The sequence below is a fragment of the Erithacus rubecula genome, assembly GCF_903797595.1.
Source record: "Erithacus rubecula genome assembly, chromosome: 6".
In the NCBI taxonomy this organism is placed as follows: Eukaryota; Metazoa; Chordata; class Aves; order Passeriformes; family Muscicapidae; genus Erithacus; species Erithacus rubecula.
In genome coordinates, this window is record NC_136688.1 from 2,622,619 (window position 1) to 2,637,266 (window position 14,648).

Here is a 14,648-nt window from a genome sequence, read left to right on the forward strand (position 1 = left end):
AATGGCAGTGCTGTGAGCATGGCAATGGCAGTGCTGTGAGCCTGGGAATGGCAGGGCTGTGAGCCTGGCAATGGCAGTGCTGTGAGCATGGCAATGGCAGTGCTGTGAGCATGGCAATGGCAGTGCTGTGAGCATGGGAATGGCAGTGCTGTGAGCATGGCAATGGCAGGGCTGAGAGCCTGGGAATGGCAGTGCTGTGAGCCTGGGAATGGCAGTGCTGTGAGCCTGGGAATGGCAGTGCTGTGAGCCTGGGAATGGCAGTGCTGTGAGCACGGGAATGGCAGGGCTGAGAGCACGGGAATGGCAGTGCTGTGAGCCTGGGAATGGCAGTGCTGTGAGCCTGGGAATGGCAGTGCTGTGAGCATGGCAATGGCAGGGCTGAGAGCACGGGAATGGCAGTGCTGTGAGCATGGGAATGGCCAGCGAGTTAAGCCTGGAAAACACCCCTTGCGGTGAAGCATGTCTGATCTACTGTGTCCTCCCCTGCTTCTCTGGACCTGAGAAAAAGCAGGAACAATCCAAAGGCGTTGTTCCAGTCCCGACCTGGTGGAAAACAAGGGGGAACCAGGCCCACAGTGTCTCTTGCGTAGCTCAGAGGAGGAGTTCTGTGTGTTCCCCGCAGTTTGGGCACTAGATGGCAACACACCGCTTCCCTCTGCGTGCCCTGCCCTGCTCGGGCCGCCGCATGGATCAGGGCAGCGCTGCTGGTCCTGTCGCTTGCTCCCTGCTGGCCCCACCAGCCCCTCTGGCAGCTCTCCTTGCCGGGCTGTGCCCACCCGGGAGGATGCTGCCGTAGCCTGGGCGCTTTGTCCCTTCGAGTCCCCGCATGGGAGGGTACACACGGGTCTGGGCTGTTTAACTTGTGTGTTGTAATGCTCCACAGAGGCCAGCTGTCCTCAGGATCAGGTGTACAAGCCATGCGAGGAAGCAAAAAGAAACACTTGCTTCAGCAGGTGGGTCATTTACTATAAGGCGTTTTTCAAGTCCATAATGTGAAAATTGCCAGGGAAGTTTGAAGTTCACATTCCCTTGGGGTTTAGGTGTCTTGATTGCCCTGGGCTATGTTTTTCCTCTCCTTCATTCTCTTTTATATTCTGACTGTGCAGAGGAGTCGTTTCGGACACCCTTCCCTCCCAAAATAGCACATCGGTGTTTGTTGAAGGATGCTACTGTCCTGATGGGAAAATTCTGCTGAATGATCGTGATGGCATTTGTGTGTCTGTTTGTGGTAAGAAATGGTGGAAATGGTGCTATGGGAAGTGGGATAAGAGCCTGACTAGAAGTGTGCATTAAGGGGTTGGTTTGGGTACAGAGGAAATGGAGGAGACCTTGTTACTGTCCCTTCCTGGTGAGGCTGGAAGCATTCCAGATTGGGAATTTCTGCCTGCTCTTATATGCAGAAGGTGCAACTTTCAAAAGAACAAAGAACAGCATGTTTAAGATGTTTTTGTGTTTACAACCTGTGACTTTGCACTCTGAATTTCTCTTTGTGGGTGTGTTTTAGATTTCAATACCTTCTTTCTGTTCCTGTTTTTCTTCTTGTTTTCCCTGATTGAGTTACCTTTAAAGTAACATCTAATTCATTTTATAGGTTGTACTGCACAAGATGGGTCAGTGAAAAAGGTAAGAGAGAAAATATGGTTTTTATAGTTTATCTGTGTTCTGTGACCTTCTGCAAAAATTACTGCATAAATTGTTTCTTTTAATTCTAAGTTTTAAACCCAGTGAACTGCAATGACAGTGGGGAGAAAATAAGAAGGTTTTATTAACTCCAGAGCTTGTTTAATCACTTGAACTACAGAAACAGAAAGAGCAGTTTGTGGAAATCAGTTTCCTGGTAGAACAATCAGGCTTTCCTCCTGGAAACACACAAGCCTGCAAAGGAAGGTGGCAAATAATGGCATTTTTTCTTACTGTTCCCTTCCTCTCCCTCTGGGATTTGAACTGCAATTTTCCTACACAATAAATTAGCTCAACTCAGTCCTACACTGGCTTGCAGCAGGCATTCATCAATATAATGCTTCCAGGTTCTGCTCTCTGAACTGCTATCCCTCTTGTTTTCACAGCCTAGAGAGGCTTGGGAACATGACTGTCAATACTGTACTTGTGATGAAGCGACCCTGAACGTCTCTTGCTTCCCCCGCCCTTGTGCTAAATCTCCACCTATCAACTGCACAAAGGAAGGCTTTGTACGCAAAACAAAACCACGTCTGGAAGACCCCTGCTGCACAGAGACAGTCTGTGGTGAGCAGATCCTTCACATGCCATAGTATGGCATCATTTGCCTTCATCAGTAATCCTGAGTGAGATGTGGTGCCCCACAGGTAGCAGATTCAAGTAAGCACACTGGAGTGGTCACTGCTTCCATCTACATGCCAGGAGCTCTTGCTCTGGTCCAGCTTGTACTCCTAATTAGTGCCTTGACCTGGCAGATATTTACACTGGAAAATCCCCTGTGGAGCAGGTGCTCCACAGGATCTTTTGGCTCCTGCCCTTCTGAGATGAGAAGGTGATCCCTCCACAGAGATTTGCCCAGTAAGGGAGGATGTGTTCATTTTCTGGGCTTCCCTAAGGCTTCCTGTGGAGGTTCCTGATACATGTTTTCCCTCAGCTTTGCATTTTCACCCTCCCAGTCCCAAATGCCCACGACAGCACAGGAGCAGCCTGCTCCTAAACCTGGCCATTCCCAGTATATATACGATGACACGGGACAGAGGATCCTGGCAATGGTAATAGGATGGTTTTTCCCAGGTAACACTGTCTGCAAGTAACACTGCTGGATGGGATACTTTGGTTTACTTTGTCTCTGCTGTCTATTGCAGAATGTGATATAAAAACCTGCATTATCAACAAAACAGGATGTGACTTAGGTTTCCAGCCAGTGGTTGCTATATCTGAGGATGGTTGTTGCCCTATCTTCTCCTGTAGTAAGTACCTCGTTTCCTTACAGTGTTTTATTTATTCCTTGAAGTATTTGATTTTTCTAAATGAGTTAACATCATGGCAGAAGCTTGTTCCCTTCCCTCTCAGCCTTTACAATAGGGTGCACTTTTATATATATATATATATATATATATATATATGTATATATATATATATATATATATATATATATATATAATTTTTTTTAATTTTTTTTTTAATAATAACTGGTTCAGGTTCTCTGTAGCAAATATTCTGGGATTGTAAGCTATTGACCATATACTGAATGATGGTTGCACTGAACCCATCCAGAAGCTCTGCTGCCAATCTGTATTTCCAGATTCACACACATAAACCCGTTACCTTTGTTACCTGCATGGTGGTTAACAATAAAGAAAAAGTCAAGTAATATCAAGTATGGGTAAAAAAATCACAAGGCAAAGAGATTTTGCCTTATGGAAAACACCAGGGTATAGAATTATCCCTACTTGATGCATACATGTAAGCAGATGATACATGTGGGCTTCTGAATACCAACTAGCATCATGTATAAGTTGCTTTTTTTTCCACCTCTTGTATGGGCTGTTAAGTTCAGCTTTATTGTTTGACTTCTCTAAATCACTCACAATTCAGAGATGAGTACAGTAACTGCATAATTCCTAGCACAACCTTTTCATTTATGTTTCTTACAGTACCAAAAGGTGTATGTGTTTCTGAAGGAGTTGAATTTAAGGTAGGTCTTCTTCCAGACACTTCTTCCTATGAGTTAATCTTGCCTGAGTCAGAATTATCTGAAGGTCTTGTTTTCAACCCTCACACAAAAAGCAGGATTAGGATGGCATGTAATTCTTCCCTGTCAGTAGTCTCCTCCCAACCCCAAGAAATCTGTAATTCTGGAATAAGTTACTGAATAGGTAATGCTAGAGACCAGCAACATGCTTACTAAAAGAAGTCTTGCTTATGCTTTAGAGTCAATGGGTCAGACTTGTGATTGAACACAAATTTTAAATCTCGTTGAATGTTGCACGTTTATTGCTTCGTCAAACTGACCAAAAACAGATGCTTGGAATTTATGAGAACTCATTTAACATCATTGATACATTTGGGAGTGTCAGGTGCTTGTTTTGTGATACCCATGGTGAGGTTTTAGAGATCTGGATGCATATTCATTTCAGGAAATTCTTCCAAAAACAAACCTCTTAAGCAGTAGTTTCTTTGATAGGCCAGGGGGATGTTTATTCCTGAACCCTCTCAATTCTTGTCATGGTTTTCTCTCTCCCCTGTATTTCCAGCCAGGGGCAATGGTGCCTAAAAGCTCTTGTGAGAACTGTGTGTGCTTGGATGAGCAGGATCCTGTGACACAGACCAACCGCATCCAGTGCCTTCCAGTGCAATGCCAAACCACCTGTCAGCAGGTCAGCACCTCCTTGACCACAAGGGCTATTGAGTTGAAACAAGGACAGTGTAACTGCAGTATCCATGCAACACAGCAGGACAGACTCTTCTATTAATTTTGTACAGTCATTTTTAGAGTGCTGGTTATTTTCGCTCCAGCAAATTTAAGAGGTCACTGTTGGAAAGGTGCCCTGAGGGAAAATGATTGCAAACCTGTTAAAGACTGACTGCTGAAAGATGTTTGTGTCATTCTGTTGATGTTGTCCATTGTCATCTCATAAATTAAGATGGTGAGGAAACTGTACAGTGGTTTGTATGTTTCCAAGACACTTTCATTTTTGGGTGGGGAATACTTAGTTACTTCTCAGTACTTGTGAGAATCAACACTCAAGTTGTTCAGTCTGTTACTGACTATAAGCAGAGTGGTTGCTTTTCCATTCATGCCCTGATAAGGACAGATGCACTGCCAATGTTAAAAATGGACATAACCTTTCTTTATACTATTTCCTGAAGCCAGCCACACCCACAGTCACTAGAAGACCAATGAATACCTAAAACACAGGGGAGAAAATCTTCATATCTCTGACGGCAATAGTTCTTGTAGATAATGATATCAGACCAAGCAGTGGTGGCAGATTTGCAAGTAATCATGTGCTAAATTAATTTATTTAACCTCTAGTCAATGACAGGGTCTTCATGGCAACTGAAGTACCCAGAAGTCATTATTCAGTAAGGCAGAAAAATTACCAGCTTTGATTGTCAGGCTTAATGTGGTTCCAACAGGTTTCAAAAGACAACAGAATTGAAACCAGAAGGTTGGCTCATTTCCTCTGCCATCTTCAGCGTGGCTTTGATCCAAAGATGTTTCAGCAACAAGACATGGGTTCACATGGATAAATAGAAACTTTGTTCCCACAGGGTTTTCGCTATGTAGAAGAGAAGGGTCAGTGCTGCAGCCAGTGCCAGCAAGTGGCATGTGTGGCAGATTTTCCATTTGGCAATGTGACCATCGAGGTAAGCACTCCCTTGCTCTGCACAATAAGGCTGAATCATCAAAGCATTTCAAGGCTGGGAGGACCTCAAGGAGATTGTAAAAATGTCTGTGTTTCCAAGTGAATGTAGATGTTTATACAGCTGTTCCCTGCTGTGTGCATCTCATAGGCACTACCATGTTGACAATTCCATTTTCTGGCAGGAATGGAAATCTTGTTACCTCCACTTCTCTTGACATGAAATAGCAAGAAAGAATTTGGAAGGGATGGTGACATGGTGTAATGCTGCTCTTGCAGAGATACATGTGCTGGCTTCACATCTCACTGTTCCCATCTAAAGCAATTTCATTATCTTGCCCTGAAGATATGGGGATACAGTGTGAGCAAGCTGATAGAGCTGTGCTGCCACTGCTTCTGAATTTGCTGAGGCAGAAATCAAGTGACACAGCTGCTGTAGTGTTCTGTGACTTGGTACATACACAGCTAATACATCATGTCTTGCAAATGTAGCATTGTGTAGGCATGAGCTGAACCTTTAAAGGATGGGCTTGATCTTGGAGGTCTTTTCCACCCTTAATGATACTATGATTCCCTGATTCTAACTCTTTGGTTTTACTACAGCCTGTTGCTCCTGTGTATGGTTAATGATTCTGTTTCAACCAGTGGCTTGTCTTACATGCTATTGCTTCTTTGACAGCTCTTGTGTTCTGCATCTTTTCTATTTCATTATTTTATTCCTTGATAATTTATCTTACCAGCTAGATTTTTCTGTTCCAATATACAGCTTTTATCTCTGCATGAGGAGGCTTTGCAGTTATCCATTAACCTCTATTGTAAAGACTTTTTTTCTCTTTCACTCCTTTAAATTTTATTCCATCTATTAAAAAAGAAAACTGTTTAAATATTTTGAAAGAGTTATTGTTCTTTTGAGTATATTCTAGCCCACAAACATGAACACATTTGCCTTCTGGCATTTCTGTTAATAACTTTATGCTCATTGTGGCATTCTTTCCCCCTGGGAGGCCACAGAAATGATTTTGCATAGACTGGTAGTGGGCAAGCTTGGTATATAATTTGTAGATGTGAGTTGCAGACATCTCAGCTCTTTCAGACTGATATGAACAACCCAGTCTCTGCCAGTTCATTGACTTTATTACTATTTCAGTTTTCTAATTTTATTGCTTACTCCATTGACTTGTTTTTGTGGGGTTTTTTTTTGTTTGTTTGTTTGGTTTGGTTTGAGGGGTTTGTTTTTGTTTGTTTTGCTTTAATTTTATTTTTAATTTTTTTCCTGTTTTTATCAGGTTGGAAAGAGTTATAAAGATCCATATGACAACTGTACTCAGTACACGTGCACTGAATCAGCAGGCCAGTTTTCCTTGATTAGTACAATTAAGGTCTGCCTACCATTTGAAGAAGCAAACTGTGTGCCAGTAAGTGTTTTACAGCCCAAAAAAGACTTCTGTAATGAGCCCTGATGCTGGCCTGGGAGTTATATCTGCTGTTTTTAATGAGTATTTCTTGATATTTCTGGTATGATCATCCTTGTTTGAAGGAAATGTGCTTTTCCAGCCCTGTGTCCCATGGAAATTAAGCAAAAATATTTGCAAACAGCCCACACAACTTACATTGTTGTGAGCACTGGAACTTGAAAGAGAAGGGTATTGGAGCAATAGCAAGGAGGGATTTTTCATCACTTGAGAAATGTCACTGTTGTAAAATGCAATTGAACAAGTGGTAACTCACCATGGATCCTGAGGGACTGATGAATAAAGTGTCTCCTGATATGTGGTGTACCATGAAGTGAGGAAAAGGAACAGTGAATGAGCAAGGGGTACCATTCATACACAGGCTTTCAGCTATTGGTGGTTTTGTTATCAGTAACCTTCAGAAGCATTTTGGGACTTCACAGCAGATCAAAGCAGGGACTAGGACAGCTTGAATTAACTCTGAGGTAGGCTCTGCCCAGGTCAGGCTGTTCAATTCCAGGGGCAGCTGTCATTCTCTGGGGCTGGGGTTTTTATGCTGGCTTCAATAGGACCTAAATAAGACCAGGCATGAATTACAGGGCATCTTACCAGGCTTGTGAGAGGATATATAGTTCTAAGAAAATTCAATCCCTTCTTTGGTGGATGATTTGTTTTGGTTTGGATTTTTTAAGCAGCTTTGTATGTAATTGGTACACAAATAGGTCTGATGAGGAATTTGTGTGGATTAGAGATGAGGGACTGTAACTGAATTCTCATTTACTCAGTTCTCAGTTACTACTGTCTGCTTAGCACTACATGCATCTGAACTGACTGTTCTGGTTATTTTCAATACAGGGGACAGTTGAGGTGTCTTCAGATGGCTGCTGTAAGACATGTGAGTGCAATGAATCACTGCTTCTCTATTCCAATACTGTTTGGTCCTTCCCTGCTTGTAGCCCTGTTTCTGCATGCACTGAGAGCCTGCACATTTCACAGACTGAAGGACAGTTTTACAGCAGCAGAACTGTTCTGTACCTCACAGCCAAGATTAAAAATCTGCCTCATTCTTCCAATGGGAACACTAAAATCTTTTTATCTCCCTTTCTGTGTTTTTAAATAATTGAAATACTGTTAGCTTAAACTATATTCTTGATAAGAAAACTTGTAAAAAATATTCTCTGTGTTCTAGCATCTGCAAATTGCATGGAAACAAAGTTTTGGGTTTTTTTTTCCTGTAGCATCCACTCAGAAATCCTAAGTTGTTACAGAGTCACAAATGTAATTTATAGCAATTTTAGAAAAACCTAAACCCTTCATGTGTCCTTTAGGTCTTCATTCAACAGTATCTTTACATGCTAAAACTAGTCCACAAGTGGAAAAGTGCATTGACCATTGAGGAATCATTTTGCTGAATTAATGCCTCTTTGCACTCTCATTTGTGGTTATGGTTGTGCATTTGAACTGTGACAAATTTTACTAGGATGAACTGTCCTTGGTTTACTAGTAGATACCTTTCAAACCATTTGTTCCCCATTCTGAAGAAGCCTAACAGAAGTGTTCTTCTGCCCAGGTATTGACCTACCACACAAATGCAAACGCAGTGTGAAGGAGCAGTACATTGTCCATGGCAACTGCAAGTCTGCTGCTCCTGTCCCAGTGCCCTTTTGTGAAGGGATGTGCAGTACCTACTCTGTGTAAGTAGGAAGTCTTCCCCTGTCCTCCTCTGTGCCTTGTCTTCCTGGGTTCTTTTCACCAGTGGGCTGCAGCTGTTTTCCCCTTCCTGCTGTTTGAAGGGATCCTGTTGGGAAACTGGGTGTGCAGAAGAGTAGTCAGTAGCAATGGCTTCAGTTTGATAGAGTGCCTTATCTTAGTCAGGAAAATAGATCCTTTGGGAAAGATGGCAGCTAAATTCATTAAATGTGCTCTTAAAACATGTCCTTGTATGGTTTTTGAACAGTTCTACGAGGTTTTCCTTCCTTTTGTTATCTGCATGAATTGCTCCTTTCTGTCTTGCTAAAATGGGCCTAATCCAAAATCCACTGAAGTTACTGGGATTTTCCCCACTGGTGTCAAAGGATCTGACTCTGCATGGCCAATGGCATCCTGAGGAAAGGCTGTTATGAATAAGCAGAAAAATAGGAAATTTTGCTCCTTAGTAGTATGTGCATTTGGAGCAGCAAATACAGATGAGTTTGGAAAAACCACAGGCAGCAGACTCATATGAAAAATCTCATTTCTATAGGTATTCTTTTGAGGCCAGTGAAATGGAACACAAATGCACTTGCTGCCATGAAAAAAGAAGTCACAAAGTGAAGGTGGACCTGGTTTGCTCGAACCATAAAACAGTCCAGTTCACATATGTGTACATAGATGAATGTGGATGTGTGGAAACAAAATGCCCAAAGAGAACATGAGTATAAACCAAAGGAAACATTCCATCTCCTATTTAATCTTTCCCTAGCAAGTGAGTAGTTTAGAAAACAGCTGTGAGTAACCTTCAAATGACCATAGTAGCACTTTTTCTTTCTGGTATTATATGCAGTTATGGAAATTAGCTAAGATTTTATTCTAAATGTTTGTAGAATAAACTGCATTTCAAAGAGGACTTGTTCTGCTGTTTCAGTGATGCTAATGGGGCAAAGTGGCTGATGTCTTTAATCCCACACTGATGTATAAACCAAGGTTATTACAAGACACTCTAGAGACAACTGATGCCTTTCAAAAGTCCTGCCTGAAGAAAGTGCACATTTTTAAAACATAACCACATGTATCACTTCATTTTCCTTGAAGGGAATCAACAGTCACTTCTACAGCTGCACTTCAGGCAGAGGCAGGACTTGGCTCAGAGCCACATTTCTGTTCTTCTCCCCAGTGGTCCCAGATCTACTTTGGCTGTGACTCTGGGTCACTGGAGGAAGTCAAGGTGTTTTTTTTTTCCTTCTTCACAGTGACCACTGTATCAGGAATGTAAAAACATAGATCTTATATATACACTACAAAATTAATATATGTGCACCTTTATTGGGAGTCCTTATCTCACTGGGATTTTTTATTATTTGCCAACATCAAGCTCTAATCTGTGTGTTAGTTCACTCTCACTACTGGTTACATGACTGTGATTTGTGATGCAAATTGACTCCCAGCTAGCATGTCCTGTGTACTGGTGACAGTATTTCATGTGAACAGGGATCAAAATGATCCAACAATACTTTGAGAGTACACAGGAAGGCAGATGATTCTGCCATTTGTGACCTGACAGGGATCTGAATGCTGTGACTTTCTTAGTGTCCTGCAGCCTGCTGTGGAGGCTTTTTGAGAATTGTTTTGCAGGGAATGCTTTTGAACTGACCAAGTAGATAAACACTATATTTCAGCTTTCCATTTTTAAAGTGTTGCAGCTCTTGAGTCCCAAGGAATCTTTAATTTGCTTCTTTTTCATAATAAATCTTTCTGGCAGATGTCACATTTCTTTGATGTGTACTGTTACTGATCCTAAAATTATGGGGATCCTTTATATTGTTTGATTAAAAGTTATAGGAACCTCCAAATAATTCAGTTACTGTCTGTACAATGCAGTTCCCTTGGAAAGCACAATTGCTTGACTGAGGCTCGTACAAATTTCACATTAGTCCAGAAAACTGTTTGTATTGATACAAATCAAGCTCACAAATGCTTTTGCAATGCAAGGAACAGCACCAAAAAAAAAAAAAAAAAAAGGACATTCCTTTCTTTTCTCCTTGCCTTTCCCTGAGGGGGAAGAGGTCATTCTTGAGTGTTTTTGTCATCAGAATAGTAAGCATACTCTGTAAGTAGTCATATACACATTCATGCAAATCAACCTGCCAACCAGCCCTGCAAATCAATAATTGTCAGCAAGATGACTTAGCAGGAACAGGATCAGAAACCTTTCATATCTCTGCATTATCTTGAGGTGGGAGAAGGGAATAAACCACAATCTAATCATGCCAGCTGTCTTTAGATTTCTATTCTCTTGTCTGTTTCAGTGATTATAAGGTTTTATATGAAGCTGAAAATGGCACTGACTTAAAAGCATGCTTTCTTGCTCATTTTTGGCATGCATTTTACTTTTCAAGTAAGTGGAATGCTCAAACCAAAGGCATATTTCTATCTCCAGGATGCTTTTGATCATGTGAAATCTCACATGCTCCTTCTTCATTCCCAGTAACACCTGGCACTCCATTTACTCACTCAATCCAGCATCTAACTGGTCTATGTGATACTACTTAGAGCCCTGAGGGCCAGGTTTTAAAGAGAACTCTTTGGTTGTCTGTTTGGAGGTGCCGAGTCTTACTTAGCTGCCAGCAAGGTAAAGCCTTTTTAATAGAATTTCAGCTTCTTCAGCTAAAAGAGAGTCAGTAAATACTACAGAATCAAAGAGCAAGCTGAATTGGAAGGGACCCACAAGGATCATGGAATCCAGCTCCTGTTCCTGCACAGGACACCCCAGGAGTCACACCCTGTGCCTGAGAACATTATCCAAACACTTCTTGTGCTCTGTCAGGCTGTGACCCTTCCCTGGGGAGCCTGTTCCAGTGCCCAGGCACCCTCTGGGTGAAGAGCCTTTTCCTAATATCCAACCCAAACCTCCTCTGAATGCAAATTCAGGCCATTGCCCTGGTTTCTGTCACTGGTCAGAGAATAATTCAGTGCCTGTGCTTCCTCTTCCCCTCACGAGGAAGTTATAAGTGCAATGAGGTCTCCACTCAGTCTCTTCTTCTCCAGGATGAACAGAACAAGTGCCCTCAGCCCCTACTCATACAGCTTCTCCTCAAGGCCCTTCACTGTCTTTGTTGCCCTCATTTGGATCCTCTCTAATAGTTTAATATCTTATATTGTGGTGACTGAAAGCATACACAGTACTCCAGTCAATGGATCAAACACCTCCCCACCCACCACAAAACCAAAGTCAGCCTGGAGGCTGTTTAATCAAGATGCTGACAAGCTGGACTGCTGCAAAAGTCTGTGTGTCTTTCTTTAGGCTGTTTCCACAAGCTCCCCACCAAAATGGGCAAAGTTAAACACAGGTGGCCTTGCCTGAAAGAGCTTTATTTGACCATGATCCTGCTGATGTTGCTGTGTGGCTGCTTCTCACGTGTGCAGGGTCAAGCCTTCCTCTGCAGCCCAAGGCCATCTCTTCTGGTTACTGACTGGTCTCTGCAAGTCAAACATTTCCCTGGCGTAACTCAGGAAAAATCAGTGGCATGACTCCAAGTACTGTTTATTCCTTTTGTGTGAATTCTTTACACCAGCATAAACTTCAATAGGGTAACCCCAGGAGAACCAGTGCTCAGCTGAGCCAGCTGGGCCAGGGCTCAGCTGGTTTCAGCCTGTAGCCATTCTTTCCTTATCTACGAGGATGGTACTCCCAACTCACTGAACAGTTCTGAGCCAGCACACCAGGAAGTACTGTCACATATTGCTAAAATAAATATTTGCCAGAGATACTGCCTCATGTCAGGTGAACAATTCCTAAGACAGTTTATCATTTTACTGGTGTGCTCTGAATATGGGTTGCTGTTGTAAGATGAGCTCTGACTTGCCTGTTGGTTTGAGGCTTGGAAAGGTCAGTTCACAGTATTACTTTGATATAGTTTAGCTAATTTTTTTGGTTTTTTTGCTTATACTACCAGTTATTGGCACGTGCAAGGAAGAGAAGAAAATTCAGGTTCTACTCTGAATTTTTATTTGGGGAGAGGTTCTATTCTTTGACCTAGTTCTCTAGTGAGTGATCCCCTGGCCGTGGAATCCGACCTATAGTGTTATCTATGGTGTGTGTTATCGATATGAATCTGTTCTGATATCTAGAATCTCGAGCTGAGAACAAAGACTGTGAACTGTAAATGCCCTCTGATACAGAAGGGATTGTTTTAAAGAATGCAGCACCTACTTTGTTTCAGTGTACCAGCTTAACAATTGTAAAGTTGCAAGGTAAACATGAAAAATTCATCTAAATATCACTCAGGAAAGTTATCTGATTAGTAATGAACCGGAAAAGGGAAGAATCTGGCAAATTCGATGGATCATCGTTTAGATGAGGGGGAGAATAAAGCTTGAGTGGTCTGAGAGCTGTGCCTGATGCTTCTACAGATTCGTGTGTTCAAAGACAAGTTCTTGGCCTTGTTTATATTTCCCTCCTGATCTAAGATAAGGACAAGGCTAGGCCTTTGTTTCTTCTATGTGATTGTTTCTTTTACATGATTGTAACATTTAAGTTCATAGAGCCTACCTGGCATCCCAAACATCCTTTACAAGAAAGAACTGTGACAATTTTCCACAGACACGAAGACAAAGGTATCAGTTGTGAAAATCTTTCTTGCTTTTACACTTCAAAGGATCTGATTATTCAGTATCTTTAGGGCAACAATGGGGTCTCAGTTTACCTGTACAAGGCCATTCTCGCAGCCATTTAATGCTTTGACAATGGAAATGGCTCTCTCAGGAGAGCAGCCTGGCTGGAGACCTGCCTGGGTAATTGCTTCTGTCAGGGGTAGGCTGCAGTTGGATCCTGATGCCACACAACATTGTAATTTCTTGAACATTTCTCTCTTAAAAAGGTGAAATCCTGATTTCCATCAGCAGTCTGTAAAGCAGTTTAATTGATACTCCCTGGCTCAAATGCAATATGTCCAGTGGCTTCCTGCAACTGTGGATTGACACTTCTGGTCACAGCTATCCCTGTTTCACTCGAACTTGGTTTCTCCAAATGCCTGCTTTTAAACTGTCCTCTTTGTTGGAAAGAAAATTATTTAACTACAGATTCTCCAGAGCATCCAGTCCAGAAACCAAGAAAGACTGAATAGCTAGGCAATGGTTCATCCCATTTGCATAAAAAAGTCTGTATAAATGAGGACTTGAAGCACTGTACTCCTTCTGTTTAGAAGAATTAATTTGCTATGCATCTTACTTCAGCCCAGCCCTTCTCTGGAAATGTTCCCACCTCTCCTTCTTTTGATTTCCCAGCCCTTCCTCACCTAAATCCTTTAAGGAATGTAAGGATTTGATCTCAAATGCCAATTTTATATACTTGCGACAGCAAGAACCAGATATTTGCCACAAATTCTGCCAACCCTATCTCCTACATTGAACATCTCAACAAGCAGCTGTCAACTTTCAGTGAAAAACTCTTTCACCCTGAATTTTGCTAAGATTAATGCTGAGAACAGTTTCATAGCTTATTATAGCTTCTTTGTAAAGGGCTTAATTTCACTTGCTTTTAACATTTATAGTAATTTTCTGAATTTTTCCTTTACTCTTTTTTTTGGTGCTTTAAATGCAGTCCTTAGAAATGGATCTCATTCTCAACCCTGACACTGAATGAGTCATATTTTAACCTACATTAATGTCCCTTAGCATGACTAGCAAATCAAAGGGAGTTTAAAACTGGGCCAAATTAGCAGTGCAGTCAGTGCCATCCCTATGAATTATATTTATCAGTTATATTCAGTTTCAATGAAACTGAAACAATCAGTTTCAATGTATGTAGGTCTCTGAAGAAGTGCAGAAACCCTTTTGTATTCCAGCTCTGAGATGGTTTGTTTCACGTCACACACTGCTATTCAAAGAGAATCCTGAGGCAAGCCAATTGCCACTCCTTTACAGCATCTTGACTTCACTTCTTTACATATCTTGACATTATCCTATATTGACTAATCTATTTCCTGTAATGCCATAAAAACCTGGCTTAAAACCAGAGTTTAATCCAACCTGCAGTGAGCATTGTTCTATAAACAAAAGACTACTGAAGTGCAGTGTAGCCATACCAGCTGCCACTTTATGGCCTGGAATTAGCCTTTCCCCAGGGGCTATTTCTCTCAAGGACCAGTGCATAAACCTTAACTTCCCCAAGCAC

General features: G+C 41.9%; 1 protein-coding gene across 1 annotated transcript in view; it reads left to right on the top strand.

The window, feature by feature from the left end:
* LOC306803937 (mucin-5B) overlaps nt 1-9,378 on the top strand; it is a 42,092-nt gene extending 32,714 nt beyond the window's left edge. Inside the window, exons 36-47 of the mRNA XM_079309962.1 lie at nt 884-953; nt 1,107-1,228; nt 1,592-1,623; nt 2,067-2,244; nt 2,823-2,927; nt 3,615-3,655; nt 4,215-4,337; nt 5,236-5,331; nt 6,614-6,742; nt 7,634-7,673; nt 8,349-8,472; nt 9,021-9,378. Coding sequence (XP_079166088.1) covers nt 884-953; nt 1,107-1,228; nt 1,592-1,623; nt 2,067-2,244; nt 2,823-2,927; nt 3,615-3,655; nt 4,215-4,337; nt 5,236-5,331; nt 6,614-6,742; nt 7,634-7,673; nt 8,349-8,472; nt 9,021-9,192 — 1,232 coding nt within the window. The 3' untranslated portion in view covers nt 9,193-9,378. The remainder of the gene's footprint in view (nt 1-883; nt 954-1,106; nt 1,229-1,591; nt 1,624-2,066; nt 2,245-2,822; nt 2,928-3,614; nt 3,656-4,214; nt 4,338-5,235; nt 5,332-6,613; nt 6,743-7,633; nt 7,674-8,348; nt 8,473-9,020) is intronic.
* The last annotated feature ends 5,270 nt before the right edge of the window (nt 9,379-14,648 follow it).